Raw genomic sequence first — 20877 nt, 5'->3', positions numbered from 1 at the left:
AATTTGTATTGAAATATTATTGAGATCTTAATATTTTAATTTTGAAATTTTTATTCAAAAAATATCACATTAAAATTTTTGTGATTAACGGTTTAAATTTTTGTTACATCAAATATACAAATGTTAATAAAATCATATGAGTACGAAGTGTCAATAATAAATATTTTTATTTTAAAATACGCTATATATATTTATGTCAATATCATTAAAGTTTGATTATATACCATATAAAGTAAATAAAATGATTGTTTTGATTTATTTACCAAAAAGATGATTGTAATAAACAAAATGTATAGCTTTTGATTTACGTGCTTACTTTAATGTATATATTTTTATGTATACAAGTTATTTTTTAAATAGATGGTTTCTAATATGTTATTTGGTCCTGAAAATCCCAAGACTACGCTTCTTCAAATAAAAGTGATTTTTAATATTGGAATAAATATATATATTATTTTATTCAGATTAAATAATTTAGTCTTGATTTTTATTTCTAAAAGATTTTAATGAAATATCATGAAAAGATTTTAATCACCTCCTTTTGAGTTTGTTCGAAGAATGATCATTCTAATATTTGTTTCTTTTTAATAATCTATCTAGCTATTATAATTGTAAGAATGAAATATTTTAAACTATTTATTATAAGTTTTCTTTTTTTTTTTTTGAAACACTTTTTTTTTTTGAAACACTATTATAAGTTTTCTAATTTATCATTTAATAAATCAAACAGTTCTTGGTTTATACACAATTTACATATATATGGTAAAGTATTATAGATATTTTTTTATCGGTATACTCTTAGGTAGCTAAACCTCAAAAGCGTAGGTTAATAAAATAATTAATTTTTTTGTTGTTTTAGAATTAGATGATTTTTAGACCGAGCTGGTGAATATACTAGACAGACATTTATATTTTGGTTCTGCACTTATATTCTATAACAGTTTCATATATTTGATTTGAAAGCTAACATGTGAATAGAGTTTACCGGTGATTTTCTTTAAAATTTTGATTCTTAGATATGTATCTGGAGTGAAACTAATTTTTACAGATGTCCATATTTTTTAATTGACACTTATATACTTCACTGAATTCACAAAATAGATTTAAAAAAAACTCATATCACTGAAACATAAACGATAATGAAAACACAATTTTATAAAAGTATAAAATGAAATCACTTATGGAGAGTCAATAGTAAACAAATTGAGAGTATAAAACTTAATTCACTTTCATCATTTTACAATTGATATTGTCTATCTGGTTTTGGTGATTTGTGTAAGCAACAAAACTTAATTTCATTTTGTGCATATGAAGTTTTAAAAATAATTAAAATGAGTTGTAATCTGTTAACTCTTCAACAACGATGATACATTAAAGAGACTAACATTTGTATTCGTCATTTTACAATCGATAAAGATCGTAGTGTTTGCAAAATGTTAAAACCATTTAATGAACAAACATTAGTTTTAAAAAAACTCACATCGCGCATGCGCGCGGGTTATCATCTAATTCATATTAATAAGTGAGCAACATTTCTATCTACAAATAGTTATATATAACATATATTTTACTTATAAATAGTAATAAACAAGGTCTTAGTGATTAAAGCTGCAGATTATTTTGAATTAGCTTCAAAAGTTTGAGCACTGAAGGTCTTCTTAGACTTTAAATTGTTTGTTTTGCATCTTAATTCGCATGGGTAAGACGTTGTTTTCAAGCTGTGTTGTATGTGATTTGTCTCTTAGCAATGACCTTAAAATCTTGATGCGGCTCGCAGCGAGCGGAACGGGACCGAGCTGAATGACCCGTTTGACATCTTTATATAAAACTTTTGAAAAATATGGATCCAAATCGTATACGGGTCAGTGGATCATACATTTGTAATAATTAAAGTTTATAAGAAAATGGAGAAAAGTAAAGAATCCAATTCAAAATCAAAATAAATATATATTGATTTTGAAATATATTTAAAATCTGAACATTTTGTTTTGTGAAACCTTTAAAATAGTATATCAGTCGTCCGATCTATGTTCACGAATCACAATGGTGCAGTTTCCGGTTTAGTTTTGGTTCGGTTAGTTCAATAATACAAAAAAAGTGTCTCACTGCTAGTCTCGTCAGTGAGAAGCCGAAGAAAGAGTGAAGACCCAAAAATGCGATCGTTAGAAGAGCTATCTCCGTTAGAAACCCTAGAAATCGAGAACGGCCTCTCTCTCGTCTCACGCGTCAAGCTCTCTCTCACAATCCACCCTCTCGTCCCCTCCGTCTCAAAGCCCATCGACGAATGGCAGCTCAAGCGATCCTTGATCGATTTCCTCAAGAACTCAACTTTCCCCTCCGTGACGATATCAGAAGAAGACATCGTGGTTCGGCGTCACAGGGACTTAAAGAAAAGGAAGCGTGATGAGCCAGTGGCGCATGGGTCGTTGTTTATCCGAGATTTAGGGTTTCTCGAAGGCAAGAAGAAGAAGGATGACGATGCGAAGGTTTTGGAGAAGAAGTTTATAGAGTGGAGGAAGGTTTTGGTGGAGAAGATGAATGGCATTGAGGTGAATTTGGAAGGAGTGAAGTATACTCTCACTGTGGTGCTTCCTGTTTCTGATGATTTCGAGAGGTTGAAGAAAGATTGGGAGGAGTTTTACGCTTTTGGTAATCTCAGAGCTTTCGTTGATTTTGAAATTTGATTTTGTTGGAAAGCGTTTTGATTTGTTTTTTTTTTGGTTGGGTGTTTGATTTTGCAGGGCATCCAAGGGAAGGGAGGAGAGAGGCTGATACAATGATACTGAGAGGTGTGCCATCAAGATGGTTTGCAGAGACAAGAGTTTCATCCAAGCCTTCTATGTTGGTTGCTCATACTATCTTCTCCACCTTTGGCAAAATCAGGTAACAACATTCTCTCCTCTTTTCCTCTCCAGTTTTGACTATGTTTGTCCAAAACCGTGTTTTTTATCAACCTAAATTTTCTCTATGAATGGGGCCAATATTGGAGTTGAGAGTGCTTATCACAGTATTCATTGAGTTTTTGTGGTGCTTTGGATATACTTCATACATAGGATGATAGTACATACATTTTCTTATGTATATGTCTTAAGTTTCCTCGTCGCAAAACCGAAAGTTCATCAATTTGCTTCGAAAGTGTGACACAATGGGAACTGAGATTGATTACTAAAAACATTGATTGGTTTGTGCTTCTTTCGGTGGATTTTATGCTTTTACACATAGAGATGACATCTTGTATGATATTTCTTTGCCAAGTGCAATCGGTGGACGAAACCCTTTGCCTAACAACTAATTTTGGTCTCGTCTGCACTTCTCTGGTTTAATTATATTATATCATGGTCATTGTATCGAACTTGCTGTGCCATGTACGTTGGAATGTTCAACTCTTCTAATCAGATGCTCTTATTTGTTTTGTTTACCAATGAGTTTTTTTTTTTTAATTATTAATGCAATCAATAATTTTCTGTTGTGCTGGTTTAACTAATCTTCTATAGGAATTTTAATGTTGCTGAGGACGATAATCTAGGCAAGGACACAGATGAGTACAGTGGAGACCTCGTATCAGGTCTGTATTGTAAGATTGTTGTTCAGTTCGAGAAGTACAACGACTTTGTGAATGCCATGAAGGCTTTCTGTGGCCGCTCTATGCAAAAGGTAAAAATATCTACACCAAGAATTTTACTAGACACATTTTTTGGGGAGAATGGGAGATCGTGGAATAGTAGCTTTCTCTGTTCTGATGTGTAAGCTCCTTAAATAGCACTCGAGTTTGATTCATTCGCAAAAATGTGTTTGTTGGATGTTTCTGCGGATTCCGGAACTCTCTTGTATGCAAAACTATATTCTGCTGCTGTGTTTTTGGGGGATATTGTTGCTGTATCCAAAACTATATTCTGGAATGTAATTTGTTACCGGTTTTGTAACATCTGTATACACCCCCTGTTCAGTAGCTTTTGTTTGAAAGTAAGTAGATGGAGTTTTGTTTGATTGTGTATAGGAAAAGAATTGGGGAACTTGAGGCATTGTAACATGACTGATGTAATCTGTTATTATTTGGGGTCATCTGAGCAGGAAGGTACTCGGCTAAAGGCAGACTATGAACTAACATGGGACAAGGTTGGGTTCTTCCGAAACTCGAGGAGGGCATCGGATCACAGAGATGATGGATACAGAAACGAGACTGCTGGATACAATACGGATGATTTACGTCGAAAGAGATTCAGGTATGTATGCTTTATGATCATATTTTTATAAAATACTAAATCCAGACAAAGATGTTTCCTGATGTCTTAAACCTGTTTTTTGGCAGGAGTAAAACTCTAAGATGAGGTGTAAGACGAACTTTGGAAGTGGTTTGTATTTTAGATTTATCTTTTTGAAGATCAGAATCGGAGTTGTGGTATTATGCCGGATGATCATCTTTTATTTTATGGTTAAAAAGTACATCACACCGAACTTGGTAAAATACTCCAACTTTGTAACAATGAGGGAACAAACTTTTTTTGGTTGCATGATTACATCCATCCAAGCTTTTGACTAGTATCGGTTGTACAACCATATCCGTAACCAAAGAATCATATATTTATATTTATCGATAGAATTTATAATAGCAAAACTTCTAGAAGCACAAGTGCACAACCATATCCATAACCAATGATTCATATTTTCTGAGTGATTAGATAAAATTCTAAAATAAACCGAGAAGGGAGGTAAAAAGTCATTTGAACCGGACAAAATGATGTGATTAGAATAAACGACTCAGAACGCAAGACTCCTTGAGATGACCGTAACCTATGAATTTTCCATTAAGAATGTCTATAAATCTATATTGTGTCTGAGAAAAACCCATCTAAATATATAAAAGTCACCGTCTCCCTTTCTTTTATTCATTAATCCTTAGACTATATTTGCGAAATGATTTTGCCACATATCATCTCTACAATCAATTTCACAAAACAAATATGAGATGACTATTGAAATTGATGACATAGTTTCCGGAAAAATATGACATGGATAATTTCATTTAGTGTTGATTTATATTTTTGGCAAACTTATTAGAATATAGTAATAATTCATATATTACATTTAATATTGATATTTTTTTTTTGGTAAACTTTTTTTAAATATAGTAATAGCTCATACATCATCTATAAAATAAATATATTCATATATAACATTTCAAATTTTGAAATGTTATTATTTTTGTATAATTATACAATTTGTATTACTAAAGCTTTCAAAAATTTCTACAATTTTTTTAAAAAAATTAAATATCTAACCGTAAAATCATTAGTTTCTTATATATATACAAATTTTATAAATATTGTTTAGGCTAAATTTTTAAAAATTATACAATTTTTATTAGTTTTATGCAAATTGATTTAATATATATCAAATCTATATTAAATATTAGTAAGAAAATAGTAAAATATTTAATATTTAATAAATTTATTTTTAAATATACATTAGATTTAAAAAATTTCTTACTGCACATGGTGCAGGAAAACACCTAGTTATATATAATTGGTGATGATATGTTGAAATTTTTCTTTAAATCTAGATAACAACGGCATTTATACAAGAAGAATACCTTAAAATAATATAAAAAACAGATAATCAAAATTTTAATCATAATCAAATCTTGTTTGGTTTACATAAAAATCATATACATATTAAACAAATGAGCTAATGTCTGACGTTTTGGTACCTAATCATGCTAACTAGAAAAATCATATCCTGATTTCTTGATGACTTTCATAAAGGGATCAAACTAGCAAGATTTCAAGCATGACTGCTACGTACGGCGCAAGCCTGAAAAGATAAACATTAATATTAACATCTTCAGACTTCAGAGACGCTGCAAGGTTGCTATAAGACACGTTCCATGTGGAAGAGCCTGAATGTTAGGTCCCTAGTCTCAGTCGTAAGGACTGGATAATCTGTTGGATTTATTAAATCTCACTCAAGATGCTCACAAAACCTCATTAACTAATCATGTACCTACATTTTCATTTTTCCTAGCCTATAATAATTAAGTAAATTTTAAACTAGCCAATGAGGATGAAGCTTTATAGACTTACAAGTTTCCCATATCTAATCCACAACTTGTGATTATGCAAAGTGTATTAGACCTAAAATAATCAGCAAACGTAATCCCCTATATATTAAAGGAGAATCACTTAAAAAAACTTCCTTAAAAATCTAATCTGACGTGGCTTCATAAGAGGTTTCTATTTACAAAATAACACACGTGTCACTTGGAGAACCTATGTTAAAAAAACGCAAGCTTTAAATGCAAACAAAACTTTCCTTAATTTTTGTGGCCCTTCTCAAACATAACATTCACGTTAACCGTGTGTTATTTTCTTAAGTGCTTATGTTGGTTCTCCAATTCTCCAAGCGTACGTGATGTGTTGGTGTTCGATGACTACGTAAGAGGCATAGGGAATTAGCTCTTTGCCAAAGCATTAACAACACGGTCAGCGTTTTGGTGTGCATCGAATTTTTTTTAAAAAAAGAACTGCTGAATCAAGTAACCTTATAACATGGTTATTGAGATTGAGATATTGCAGAAAGGAACGCAGAAGAGATGGTAAAGGAAGGAGCAATATGGGAACTGATGAGGATCTCAAGAGAAAGCCCGACAGAGCCTAAGATGGAATATGGGAACTGGTGAGGATCGCAAGGCGCGATTTAGAGAAGACATAAGTTCTCTTCACAGGACTCTCACTTCAAAGTTAAAGAAGTTAAAACCCCGCTTCACGGGATATCAACACGAAGACGCCTACGTTCAGTAAGGAAAGTGGGACTCTGTTTCTTCATGCAAAATTTATAATACATTATGCTTCAGTTTCTTCGGATAGTTCATTTTTTGTGTAATTTGCTTTGAGTGCCGGTGAGTTCAGCTCCTAAGAGTAGCGTTGTATGCATATTTTAAAGGTTTTGATGTTAACATATATTTTTGGTTGGTAAAGATCAATGGTTTCACGGAAAATATTTTTCGAGCGCATATGCATAAGTGGTGTGGTTGAGATCCTCCTCAAAACACGGCTCTTTAAAAGTTTGGATGCAGATCCATGCAAACATGTTAGAAAATATATACATAAATTTTTTATATAGAATGTCTTAAAATTACAAACCAAGCTAAGAGAAGACCTCGAGGTTAGATACACTTAAGAGCTTGACAATCAAAGTATCCTAAGGTACATGCAATGGACTTCACATGCAGATATGTCTCATACAAAAATGAAAAGCGACATATAAAACTCTATGGCGTAAGACTATATAGATTGTGTTCGTTTTGTCACATCAATTAATAACATAACGAGTTTTTGGTAATGTTTTGATTTATGTTAAATGTCAATTTTGTTTATTAGTAAAATCTAACAGACCCAAGTTTTATAGAAAGTTGGTTATATTGCTTGGTCCGGAAGTGTATTTTGAGTCGTAATATATTTAGGATATTTTGACATTTACAATAACTAGGTTCTTGCCTTATTTACAAAGGGTACGTCTATTCTAACCTAATCTTAATACGATAGTAAATATATTAACCCTCGCCTCTATTAGTCTCCATCTCAAAAAATAACCTAGAGTACGTTAGACGTTAAGATGGCTAAATTTTTTGACAAGGTTATGGACTTGAGTCCTGCGAAAACTACGTGAAAAATTAAGGTCAAGATAATTCGTCTATGGAGACAATACTCCGCAGGCGATATTGACAGTATTGAGATGGTATTAATTGATTCAAATGTAAGTTGTTTTGGTATGATGATCCAGTTTCGGAAATCCATTATTATTATGCAAACTTTATTGAAATATATTGGTATTTATATGGTTTTAATGATACGCATGACAGGGGGATACGATTCATGCAACTGTTAATGAGGATGTGGTTCCGATCTTTGAATCTTTCCTCGAAGAAGGTGATTCGAGATATTCATCAATTTTTTGCTTTCTTAAGCATGTCGCTCCTATCGATTAACAAGCATCCTTACAAAATTTGGTGCCAACCCACCACTCGGATTCGACTTTGTGACGATTTGCCATACAGATTGACTGGTTTTACCCATGTTAATTTTCGTGAAATCTTAGACGGAACTCTCAGCCCTGAATACTTGATCGGTGAGTCTATATGAAATAGATGTTCTGACCATTAACCGTGATCACAAATATTATACTTACATTTTTTTCTTATTTTTTAGATATTGTGAGTCAGATAGTAGAGGTAACTCATGTTGAAATTGTATCTCTCAATGGGAAGGACACGGAAAAGATTTAATTACTCTTAAAAAATGAAGAGTGAGTAAAACGATTTAATATAGTTTCGTTTTTATTTTTAAGTTATCTTATTGTTTATACATATATACATATCGTGTTTATTTTTTTTAGGTTGAGAGGTGTTATCTGAGGTGCACTATAGCTGCAATTGATAATGATATGGGTTGGTACTATATTAGTTGCAAAGTGTGTGGTACAAAACTAGATATGTTGCATAATAACGTTCACCCCGGAGAAACCTATGAACTGGATGTTCGTTGTATGCTCTACTGTACTAAGTGCAAAATGCTTAATCCTAAGCTCAAGCTAAGGTACTAATATACACCCGAGTTCCTTTTTCTTGCTTATCAACAATTGTATTAATTCTATTTAGATGTAATTGTATATTTACGTATGCTAAGTACAAGTTGCATTTGGTAGTACTAGATAATACAGGCCACACCAAGTTTGGTGCTAGATAATATTGCCCTGCAATTGCTCTATCAGCATTGCTTTAATCCAACGACACATATCACAAGTGAAGTATGGCCCCCACTTCAATTTGTATAGTACTGTTTGTTTTGTTTATATTCAATTTAGCCCGTATAACTAACTGACGAGCCGTTCGATCGCTGACTCTGTTTATTTTGATTATAATATGGAACTTATATCTGAGGAGATTAATAGAGTGACTTGATGATGTTTATAAATATTTTTATAATATGAAGTTTACAACTGGCGGAGTTGGAAATTCATTGTCAAGGAATATACTTCTGGAATGTTCGACTTATGGTGTAGTATAAGATTAAGAGATTACAAACAGAATACTAATAAAGATTACAAGCGAACAAAACTTTAAAGTCGTAAATTTTTAAGAATGTTAAGAAGAATATATTTGACATAAGTTTAATTTGATATATCTTATATACTAGGATATAAAATGAATATAAGATATGTCAAATATATTCTTTTTATTAATATCCACCGAATATCCAATTTAAGCATAGCATTCTAAGTTTGTTATTTTATATGAGTAATATATATAAGAAAAACCATTGGTTATTCCTAATATATTGAAATTCTTTTATTGCATGATTCCAAGCATCGATTTCTGAAGTCTCGAAGTTATCCAATCTTATTTTTCTTTTGAATTTATTTTTATAATACCTATTTATATTTAGATCATTCTTTGTATTTGAAAGAATGAGATATGCATACTTATTATAATGGAATTGAAGTTTTTGATTTAAAATAGTTTTCTGATTCTTACTGACTTCTTTGTAGTTTTTATATAATTACTACATAAATTGGCCAATCTATATCCTCCTCATTAACACCCGAAACTATCAATCCAAAACAAACTAATATCCAAATTAATCAGATTTAATTAATGTTTTTTAATCTCGCAAAGTCCAAATTTAATCATCTCATCCCGCGCAAAGCGCGGATTACTACCTAGTGTTTATTGTACTTCATATAACAGGCAAAGGAGCCACAAATTTCATGACATTTCAACTAGCTCTCATCTGCGCCCAAAAGACCTACCTAATCTTTATCCACTATCATTCACTCTCTAGTCACATACTTGAAATCTTGAATCCAGGCAGCATTGCTATTATAACAAACTCATGCAACTCATCCAATACCGTATTTATTTCAACTCCGTTTACAAACGGATTCTAGATCCCTCGTTTTCAAAGATCAAAAACCGAAAATAGATCCGTACATTCCCTCAAACTAGTCCGGTTCTAGGTCATATCCACATGATGGTTCATTGGAGAAGAAGAAAACAAAGTTTTATGATTTCTTTTCTAAAACTTAAGTGAAAAATTATGTGGAAAATCTCTGTTTATTACATAAGTGATAATTTTATAATTTATAGACAATGAATAACTTTATGGACACGACTTCACAATGGATAATTCAACATGTATATCTTACATATATCCATGCTAAATTTTATCTACATTACGTAGTCCCAAAAATAATTTATTTATCCATGTTAGATAAACTTGTTTATATCAACGTGACACAACTCACATTTATGCGGAAATAAACTTGAGTAATATATTAACTTTTGGATGTTAAAAAAAACTAAATATTTATTTAATAAACGAATCTTAAATTTGATATGACCTTTAACTCAGTAGAACTTCCATCAATCTAGAAGTCTACGGTCCACAAATTATTGAGATCTAGATGTGATCTCTTATTCAACTTCATGATCAAAAACTATTAAACTACGCACCCACTAGTCTGCGCAGAATGATTGTTATATATAGAATTAATTTTTATCTATTATTATTTATTTATATTTATTTATGTATTATGTATATAATTAAATTAGAGTAAAAACATAAATCAAAACAATACATCTTGTTTATTTACGATATTTTTTTAGTAAATAAATTAAAACAATTATTTATTTATTTTATATGATATATAACCAAATTTCAATGACATTGACATAGATATATAGTATATTTTAATATAAATATTTATTATTGAAAATTCATACTCATATGATAAACACAAAATTTCTAATGTACGATTTTTTGAATGCAAATTTCAAAATTAAAATATTAAGGTTTTAATACTTTTTCAATACAATTTAGAAAATATCATATTTAAGTATTTTTCTATGTTAAATAGTTTAACTTTAAACTATGTTAATATATAATATGAATATCTAGTAAATGAGACTTCATATTTATACGATTTATGATCATTTGTATCTTGCTATTACTAAAAAAATTAAACCATTGATCACAAAATTTTAGTGTGAGACATTTAATGTTTTTAGTAATTTATAGTCGTTTTAAAAAATCAAAATATAACATATAAGAAAAAATTTAATTTTTTATATGATTAATGTGGTTGTTTATTATATTTAATAATATAAAATTAAACAAAAAAGAGCTAAGACACAAAAACCATTATCAAATATTTATTATTCATAATCATTGATTGTCATATATGCGTTAAATCATATTAGGCAATTTCGTATACTTTATTTAAGGAAAGTGCGAGAATATTTTTTGTATACTATTTATCAATTTAATAGTTAGTTTAATAAAAAGTATAATATAAGTTAAGATGGACCAACCTATTTCTCTAAGAATTCTGAATAACCGGTATAACCCATTGTACTTTCGGGTTCGGGTCCCAATAGGTTCTTCGGTTTAAAAATACTTGACTTGTACCTATTTTGTAACTAAAACATAAACGAAATCGGTTCTTCGGATTTAAAATACATGATTTGTACATATTTTAATAGCCAAAAAATAAGTAAAATCGAATCAAAAATAAGAAAAAACATCAAACGTGATCATTTAAAATCAAGCGAAAGATAAACATAGTTAGTGATAGAAAGAAAACCAGATAAATGAAATCATAAAACAAAAACTAAGTTCTCATGAAATGAGAAACATTATTCAATGAAAATAAAACCAAAATCTAAAAACTTCAGGCTTCAACCGCCACTTTCCAACATCAACCTTCATGTAATAGATAATTATTTTAGAAGTTCAATAATATCTTAAAGTATTTTGGATACATATTAAGAATTAAGATCATATTTGGTAGAAGTTCTTTTTGTGATTTTAAATGTTTCGGGTTCTATCGGATATCCATTTAGGTCCGGATTCGGTTCAGATAATATCCATAACTCAAAATACCAAAAAACAGGATCCATTCGGTATTTATGTCGGGTTCAGATCGATTCAGATTCATTTTTATCGGATCGGATTTTCGAGTTCAGTTTATTTGCCCTTCTCTACTCGACACGTGGATACAATGTTGTAATGTTTGTCGATCAAGCGATGATTGTGCGCTCAGCTCTCCTAAAAACACATTAATATTATTATTATTCATAACGAAACAAATACTCATGTGTTGTGGTGGTACATTCACAAATCTTCCAATATTATAACCTTTTCAAGAAATCCAAAACAAAGTAAGAAACATAGAATTCTAAACTGGATTAAAGAGAAGATTGCCTATAAAAAAAATACTTTACAGTAGATAATCCCTATTCCATAACACACCAATCAATAAACTTACCAGTTCAAAAAAAAAAAACAATCAATAAACTTAACAAAGTTATTTTATTTTATTTTTTTTAAACTGAACTTAACAAAGTTATTTTCATCTTCTTTTTGATGAATTCTTATAATATTAGGTTGATGAAGATGTTCAAAGTTCAAACTATGTTTGCGACAGTCGGTAGATAATCTGTAAACAAGAACAGCTTCCCATTGCATATTTAAACCCTAAGGGAATAAAAGAAGAATATACAATATATCTGCTAATTCAGCTGTCTCATAATTAAGAATTATGAAAGAAACAGTGAAGAAACAAAAGATAACAAGAAAATAAAACCAAAGACTTTCACAAAAATGAAAAAAAAAAAACGTTTTTGCTCGGTCACACAGTTTTCTCACGAGCAACCAGAAAACGAAAATTCTACTTGCGAGGAGAAAGATTACGAACAGTTCTTGGATTAAAAGATGCTCTGTCTTCAATACTCAACTTCCTGGCGAAATCTTTCTTCTTCATCGCATATGATGAAGATCCTCTGTTTCCTCTCTGTTCCTTGATCGTTGGTACCAAGTACCAAGCAATACAAGTGCACATGATCGCAACAGATCTTCCAAAGAAAACCAAGAAAACAAGAACCAAGATCACAGTCACGGGAAAGAAACGGTTCGGTCTTGTGATCTTCTTCAGATTCTCATTCAAAACACAGCTCTGTTTTTCCTCTGTTTCAGGTTCTGTTTTCTTTGTTTCCTCTGTTTTCGATTCGTTGACTACTGTTTTGACTTTAGCAGCAGCAGAAGCGGCAACATCTTTGGTATTCTTCTGTTTATGAAGATAAGACGATTTGATCACGACTGGGACACACTCACCGGAACTTGTGAACACGAATCGGACAAGAGGCGGGCCACTGGAATCGACCTTCTTTGAGTAGATGATCTGTCTCTTCTCGTCGAGCTCTGAAAGAAGCTCGGAGAATTTGTCAAGTCCACGGTTTGAATAAGGGTTCTTGCTCGCTTTTCTTGATTTTCTTGGAGAAGTACATGGAGTTCTAAATGGGCTCACCATTTTTGGTTCGGCCGATGATCCTTTGGTTTCTTTAATCTTGTGTGGTTCTTGTGAGATTAGGAGAGTTTCAAGGGATTTGTTTCGCAGACAAGAGAGACGACCTTAGTAGTAATATATGGGATTTGTATTGAATTTTAAAAGTCTTGCGGGACAAAACTATTTGTTTTATAAAATCGATAAAAAAACTCGTTTCTAATAATATTTAAAAATTGAAAATATGAAATTATGAAAGTATGAAGTTGACCGGATCTACTGAATGAAGAAGCGTTATAACTTGGTCAAAAATCTCAGGGTCTCGGAATTTTGTATTCTTTTCGAAATAAATATTATGGATAAATATAAGAAGTTTCGAAGAATGACTGACCTTCTTGCGGCAGAATTAGAAAAGTCGTTTTCTTTCCTTATTTCGAGAAACGCAAAAATCTTAGCCAAAATCTAGTGGGAAGTTGTTTACAAAGAATCTTTTAATTTGATTTGGGCTCTTCGACTAAGCGGTGCGGGACAATCCGATTAAATGATGCGGTGTAATTTAACTGGGATTTGTATAAGAAAAACACATACCGCAGTTGTTTGTCTAAGCGGTGCGGTTCGTAGGATAATCTCAAATCTTTCTATATATATATATATATATTTAGTTATTAATATATATTTAGACTGAAGATTAATTCTCAAAAATTTGAGCAAACAATAGAAAAATTTAAAAGAAAGGCATTATCAATAGAGAAAATATGAATGGTGACATTTATAATGAATAGTGTAATTGCGGGGTAGATATAATATATTTTATATTTAATGAACTAAAAGATCACTGATACTAGTATAATTTTAAATATATATATATATATATATATATTATTTTAAAAATATTTTATATAGCTGAAATATTAATAACAGTTTTGGGTATTTCGACATATAAATAATAGTTTTAAATTATTTTATTATTTTGAACTAAATATAGTTAAATTTATAAACATACTAGGTGTTTACCCGTAATTTTACGGGTAGCTATATTATATAAAAAAATATATATTATCTTTACACTGTTATAATTTTTGAATAATAATTAGAAATTTAAAATTTAAAATTTTAATTTTAATATTTGAATAATCAAAAATTTCAGTATATATTTTTAGAAGATATGTGAGATTTAAAATAGTTCAAAAACATAAACCTTAGTCACTAAAAATCTTTCTCTTACAGAAAAAAATATTATAATTAATTAAGATAATTGGTTGTATAATTACTTTATATTTTAGTTTAACACATAAACAACCGAAAATACTTTAGTTCTCAAGAGAGAGAAAAAGAGAATGTATTTATTTGTGTAACTCTAATATGACCAATACAATGATCGGAGGTTTTTATCATGAAAGATCTTTTGTAAACGGTTTTGTATGGGCTTTAAAAACATAAAAGTTATAATAATTCCTTACCTAAAAATATAATTCTTTTATATAATAATATATAACCATTAAATTTATCTCTATAGAAAATGCTAAAGTATTTTATTTCATTATATATAACTAATTGATAAAAATTAAGAAATTGATAAAACATATATATTATTTCTCTAATTCTACAATTAGTTACCATAAATCATTATTTGTGATATCATTTGTGTTATTTGCTAATTTGTGTTAATTAGTTATAGAGTTACCTTTTATTTTTAGATCTGATTAAAATAATAACTAATAAATTTTAACAACCAATCAAATTATAACAATTTTTTAAAACTTAACCTATTAAAGACACATAATCAAAAGTCAATTATGTGGCTTCTTAATTAATATATAGTAGGATTTATCTAAAACTAAAGATACATTTGGTTAAGGTAAACATAAAAACATGTATTAGGAAAATTGTAGTTTAAGCAATTTTTCTCATAATTTGATCTAAATCACACTTTCTCAATCATTTTTTTTTAATTTAGTGTTTAACTTAAAACTAAAATGGATTAAGCAAACAAATTCTTCGTTAAATTATCTTTGATCATCACACTACTTTATCAAACACTAACTCATTCAACCAAATGTTTTTAATTAAAACTAATCATAGTTTACATATCTTTTAAAATTATTGTTTTAATTTATTTTAAATTAAATTAAAAAATACCTATATTAATTAAATCTGATGAACTAATAAGAAAAAATAATGTTTCAATTTTTAATAACCTATATGAAATAAAATGTTTTATTTGTATAAATTTTGTTAAAATTTTATTATCATACATTTTAGTTTATTATAGCATAAAAAATACATCTCATTAATTTTTAAATAATCTTTTCTTACTTTCAATTTACATTATATTTTTCATCTTTGACTTTAACAATTGTACAGATAGTCATTTTATTGAAATTTCTTACTAAATTTATCTTAACATTTCAAAAACACATAAAACTAATTAGTTCACATTTATAATAACACAAAAAAGTACATGTTCCTCGACAAACAAATAAAAATTAAATACATAAGAGTATAAAAATACCAAGAACACAGCAAACATATTTTATTATTTCTCCCTCATGTTCTTTTATTTATGTCTGCTTTTTTTTTCCTATTAAAATTAAGCATGCTAATTTTATTATAATCCAAGCTATATGAATTATATTAATAGATTATTATTTCTAGAAAAATTCGGTGAAAAATACTTTGATTAATATAATTAAATGACTTACCATATAATAAATTAAATGAATTACCAAATAATATAATTTTAAATGACTTACCATATAATAGTGTATATTTATCTGTTTATATTAATAGATGAATTAAATAAAATTTTCATTGATTAATATACGTTTAAATAACTTACCATATAATTTTTATGTTTTAAAATATAAAAATATTTTAATCATTTATAAAAGTGATAACGCATATATAATGTCACATTGTCATTGGAAAATGATTGGAATTTCTTAGAATTATATATTTGACTGTTTTGCACTCATTTGACATATTTTTATACTATATATATACTGAATGAGTGAATTTAATTAATATTATTAAGTTTAGATTAATTGGTTTTCTAAAATCTATGATTTTTTTTATTCACTACTAATATAAACATAATAAAAATCGTTTTTATAATTGTTTCTATAGTATCAAATGTAATTTATATGTATCTTATCAATTTATATAATGTAATCTAGATATTTAATTGTTTCTATAAACGAATTATTTAATTCATCTATATTTAAAATGTTTAGTTGTATGTTTGGAAACATAGATTAGATTAGGTAATTTTATGAATAGTTTCCTTTTAAAAAATTTAATTAAATAAATGAAAAATGAAAAACCATCAACCAATCAAATTATAACAATTAATTAGAGAATTCTTCTATGAGCGACACGTCAGCATAAATAACTAAAGTGACTTCTCAATTAATATATAGGAGGATAAACTATAAAAATTTGGATATCCATTCGGTTCTTAGTTCGGTTCAATTTTTTCGGTTCTAGAGATATAAGTCCTCTAGTATAATTGAGAGGGTCCAAACTCGATTAGGTTTGATTTTTCGGTTCCGGATAAATGTGCCTAAGCTTACTTAGTACCATCAAATTTTAACGTTGTGGTTGTTATCGTTTAAACAATTTTGTTATTTTTCATTCCCTAGTATAAAATGATACGTATAAATGTTGTACATGTTTAAAATATTTGTATATTTTATTTCATAAATTTTATTAAAATTAGTATAGTAAATTTTATAAGTTTATAATTTTTATTATGAAAAGTTAATTACATGATATTATGTAAATGATATTTACAGGTTTTTATATGATCTGAGTGTATAATGTTATATTGATGATAAATAACATATTATATCATCAATAGATGATATAATTGTTTATATTTAATTAAAATAACTCAAACCACTCAAACCACAGCTCATAGGATAAATATTTCGATCAAGTGCGTTCCATTGATTTTCTTTGTATTTCAAACCGCATCTGTTTCAGTTTTGACTTTTTGTAATATTTAATTTAGGGGTGGGCATATCGGTTTAGTTTCGGGTTCGGTTTGGGTTCGGCTTGGGTTCGGCTTGGTTTAGTTAATTTGGGTTTTATAAAACTCAACCCAATTAAAACCAAAGTAGCTTTGGTTTGGGTTCGGTTTGGGTTCGGTTTGGTTCGGTTTAGTTCGGTTTGGTTTAGATTTAGTTTGGTTCTTTAAAAATATAAGAAACAAAAAACAATTTAAAACTCGATGACAAAACTCTTAACTACGTCAAAGGAAGAAATACATAATAAGCAAAGAGCAGACTATTTGTAATCTAATTAGCGTAACAAAGACTTGTAAGCATTCTAAAACCTATTAATTAAAAGACTATTTGCATCTATCTTTTTGTTTTTATTGATTCTATAATAACTTTATTACATAATTTAGAGAATAAAAATTGGAGAAGATGAACGAAACGAGATGGCTATGATTCAGATGCTTATAGTTTTTAGGTTTTGTTTTCAGTACAATATTTAAGTATTAGGATTATTTGAATCATATTTGGATTTTTTAAAAAATATATGGAAGTTAAGAAAAAATGGAAAACGAAAATTTAACTAAAATTTACAATATGTTAATATATATATATATTGGATTATTGGCTTGGTTCGGTTTGAACCCAAACCAAACCAAACAATTCGGGTTGAGTAAAACATGAACCAATTGGGTTATGTAAAGAGCACGGTTTGGTTTGGTTCGGTTTAACTTTGGTTGGTTTGGTTTGGATCGGTTCGGTTTGGGTGTTTTGCCCACCCCTAATTTAATTCATAAATAAAAACTAACTCTTTCTTGTCCCGCATTAAATCTCACCCTCTCCCGCCCCAAACATTCATAGCTTTTGATATACTCCTTCTGTCCCTAAATATAAGATTTTTAGATAAAACACACTTATTAAAAAAATTATTTTTTATCTAAAAAATATCATTAAATTTTTAAATTAAAAACTATTCAATCAATTACAAAATAGAACTATTAAATTTGATTGGTTGCACAGTTTTTGATAAATTTAAAACTACCTAGAAATATGAGAACATCTTACATATTGGAACATAAAAACTATTCTAAACATCATATATTTAGGAACAGAGGGAGTAGCAAATTTTGGAAACCAATCTCTTATGTATTCAAACTTTAAAGAGAAGCACTGCAACTTCCCATGTATATTAAAAGATAAACACTACAACATTTTAAAAATGACACGTTTCATCACTAAAATATTGTTTAAATCAGTAGAGAAATATGTTGGTCCACTAGACATATATTTTATACTTCTCATTAAACTAATCATAAAATTAATTAACAATTTACAATTATTATTCTTCTTTCTTTCCTTAAGTAAAAAAATACAAATTATCAAAACTGAATATTTGATAATTAATGATTTTAATAATAAAGATTTGATAACAAATTACGTATCTTTCATTATTTTTAATGTTATATTATTAAAATAAATAAAAAATTCATATCAACCGTATAATAAAAATTTAGATTTTTTCGTTTATGTTATATTTGAATTTTTATAAACGGCTACAAATTACGAAAAACTGTTAAAAGTCTCACATTGTAAATTTATGATCTATAGTTTAATTTTTTGTTATAATTAAATACAAATTATCAAAAAACCATATGAGTAAAAATCACATTTAATAGATATTCAGATTTAATACATATATATAGGGTTTATGAAATTATATAATTATGGTTGAACGGCGAAAATTAGCATTTAACAATTATTAGACTATTCATTCATTATGCACATGTGCGCGGATAATCACCTAGTTTTACTTATAACACATGTTATCATCAAAATGATTTTTGAAATCACTATAAAACTAAGTTGATTCATAAAAATATATGCTATATTTTTATTAAACTAATCATAAATTAAATATTAATATAAACATATATATTTTATCTCAACTATTGATTGAACATGTATAGTTAATAAAAATTAAATGAATTTCATTTATTTTATTATCTTGCGTGAAAATATTAAAGTGACACTTTTATGCTTTAACAATCGGGGATTCTAGTAAATCATATTATAAGTTAATAACCATAACTACTGGTTTGCCGGCGCTACGCGCCGGGTTTGTATCTTTTATTTCAAATGAGTTCGAAATTTTTATTTGATCCATTTAATAGTGGTTAGTGCCTATATGGTTTTCAGTGGATGGTCATATATTTTGTTTGTGAATCACTACGATAATCGTTGTAGACATAAATTTTAGTGGGACAAAGGAAAAATTGAAGGAAATCACTATTTATTAATTGCAAAGGAAAGATTCAGAACAAAAGGGAGAAGAGGCAAACGATGCAGTTAAGTTTGGGGACACAAACGTTTGTCAATTTTAGTTATTGATATATGTGTTTCTCTTGTTTCACCCTAACAGCCAAACTGTGAAAAAATTTACTTGTTTTGATTGAATATCCTTTCATGAGCATATCTTGTATGAGGTATGCCGAAGATCTGTGTCAAAGTAGGTAAGAGAAGGGAATGGATGTCTGAGCGGTTGAAAGAGTCGGTTTTGAAAACCATCTCACAGTATTACTACTCACCCTGTTCCTAAATATAAGATTTTTTAGGTAAAACACACTTATTAAGAAAGTTACTTTTAATCTAAAAAGTATCATTAAAATTTTAAATTAAAACTATTCAACCAATTACAAAATAGAACTATTAAATTTGATTGGTTACACAGTTTTTGATAAACTTAAAACTACCTAGAAATATGAGAACATCCTACATAGTGGAACATAAAAAATATTCTAAACATCCTATATTTAGGAATAGAGGGAATAATAATTTGTGATGTTTAATACGATAAACATGAACCAACTAAAACGAACTAAACCAAAATAAAGAAAGTGGTTTGGATCTGCCAATATCATATAAATCAAATGTTTTTTTTTCTAAATCGCAGCACATGGATAGAATTCGGTTATAAACCAATCAATCCGAATAAACCAATAAATGATTACTTTAAAGATAGTAATTTAGATATCTGATAAATTATATAATATAATTGATATATATATATATAACTTATTTTAAAAATACCGTATTAGCCGTTGATTTTAATGAAAATGTTTTCCGAAGGTTATTTTTTTTTTCATTTTCACCAAACTAAATAAACTAAATGTTTTTCGAAGGTTAATATATTTTCATTTTCACCAAACAAAATAAACAATTTTTCGATGACATATTTATTTTATGTTAAATTTTGTTAATTAAAATATTTTGATATCACTAACTTTTATTATGTTTATTTTAAGGAAATTATCATAATTATTAATCTTTTTACTATTTTTTATATTTATATAAAACACCAGAATAGAAAAATTCCATTAGATTACTATTTTTAATTTATTTTCAAAAAAATAAACCTCCAATGAGAAAAATGACCAAAAGCGGTTTTATTGAAAGGTAAATATGCATTTATACCGTTATGGTTAACAAATCTAAGTTTTGAGTTAAGGGGTTGGATTTTGGGATGAGTTCAAATTTTTTTAAAAAT

The 20877-nt window shown here is 28.4% G+C and overlaps 2 protein-coding genes across 3 annotated transcripts; one reads left to right on the top strand and one right to left on the bottom strand.

The window, feature by feature from the left end:
* Positions 1–2041: 2041 nt before the first annotated feature.
* LOC106322846 lies at positions 2042–4539 on the top strand. Of its 2 annotated transcripts, none has more exons than XM_013760999.1 (5): positions 2042–2639; positions 2741–2883; positions 3495–3654; positions 4072–4223; positions 4310–4539. In XM_013760999.1, the coding sequence occupies exons 1-5, from the start codon at positions 2154–2156 to the stop codon at positions 4326–4328; spliced, it is 960 nt and encodes a 319-aa protein (XP_013616453.1). In that variant the 5' UTR covers positions 2042–2153; the 3' UTR covers positions 4329–4539. The 2 variants fall into 2 exon arrangements, with proteins under 2 accessions (XP_013616453.1, XP_013616447.1); XM_013760993.1 differs by having other exon boundaries at positions 2044–2649; positions 2742–2883.
* Positions 4540–12498: 7959 nt separating this feature from the next.
* On the bottom strand, positions 12499–13495 carry LOC106295180. Its single transcript, XM_013731015.1, has one exon. It carries the CDS (start codon positions 13360–13362, stop codon positions 12724–12726), a length of 639 nt encoding a protein of 212 aa, XP_013586469.1. The 5' UTR covers positions 13363–13495; the 3' UTR covers positions 12499–12723.
* Positions 13496–20877: the final 7382 nt, after the last annotated feature.

Source organism: Brassica oleracea, chromosome C1 (genome assembly GCF_000695525.1).
Source record: "Brassica oleracea var. oleracea cultivar TO1000 chromosome C1, BOL, whole genome shotgun sequence".
NCBI classification, from domain to species: domain Eukaryota; kingdom Viridiplantae; phylum Streptophyta; class Magnoliopsida; order Brassicales; family Brassicaceae; genus Brassica; species Brassica oleracea.
The sequence above is the reverse complement of the archived record's forward strand: the minus strand, read 5'-3'. Positions and strand labels throughout refer to the sequence as shown.

Coding starts and splice junctions, on each gene's coding strand:
- LOC106295180 (XM_013731015.1), bottom strand. CDS start 13,362: ATGGTGAGCCCATTTAGAACTCCATGTACTTCTCCAAGAAAATCAAGA.
- LOC106322846 (XM_013760993.1), top strand. CDS start 2,154: ATGCGATCGTTAGAAGAGCTATCTCCGTTAGAAACCCTAGAAATCGAG. Junction 2,884..3,494: donor TCCACCTTTGGCAAAATCAG/GTAACAACATTC, acceptor AATCTTCTATAG/GAATTTTAATGTTGCTGAGG. Junction 3,655..4,071: donor GTGGCCGCTCTATGCAAAAG/GTAAAAATATCT, acceptor TCATCTGAGCAG/GAAGGTACTCGGCTAAAGGC.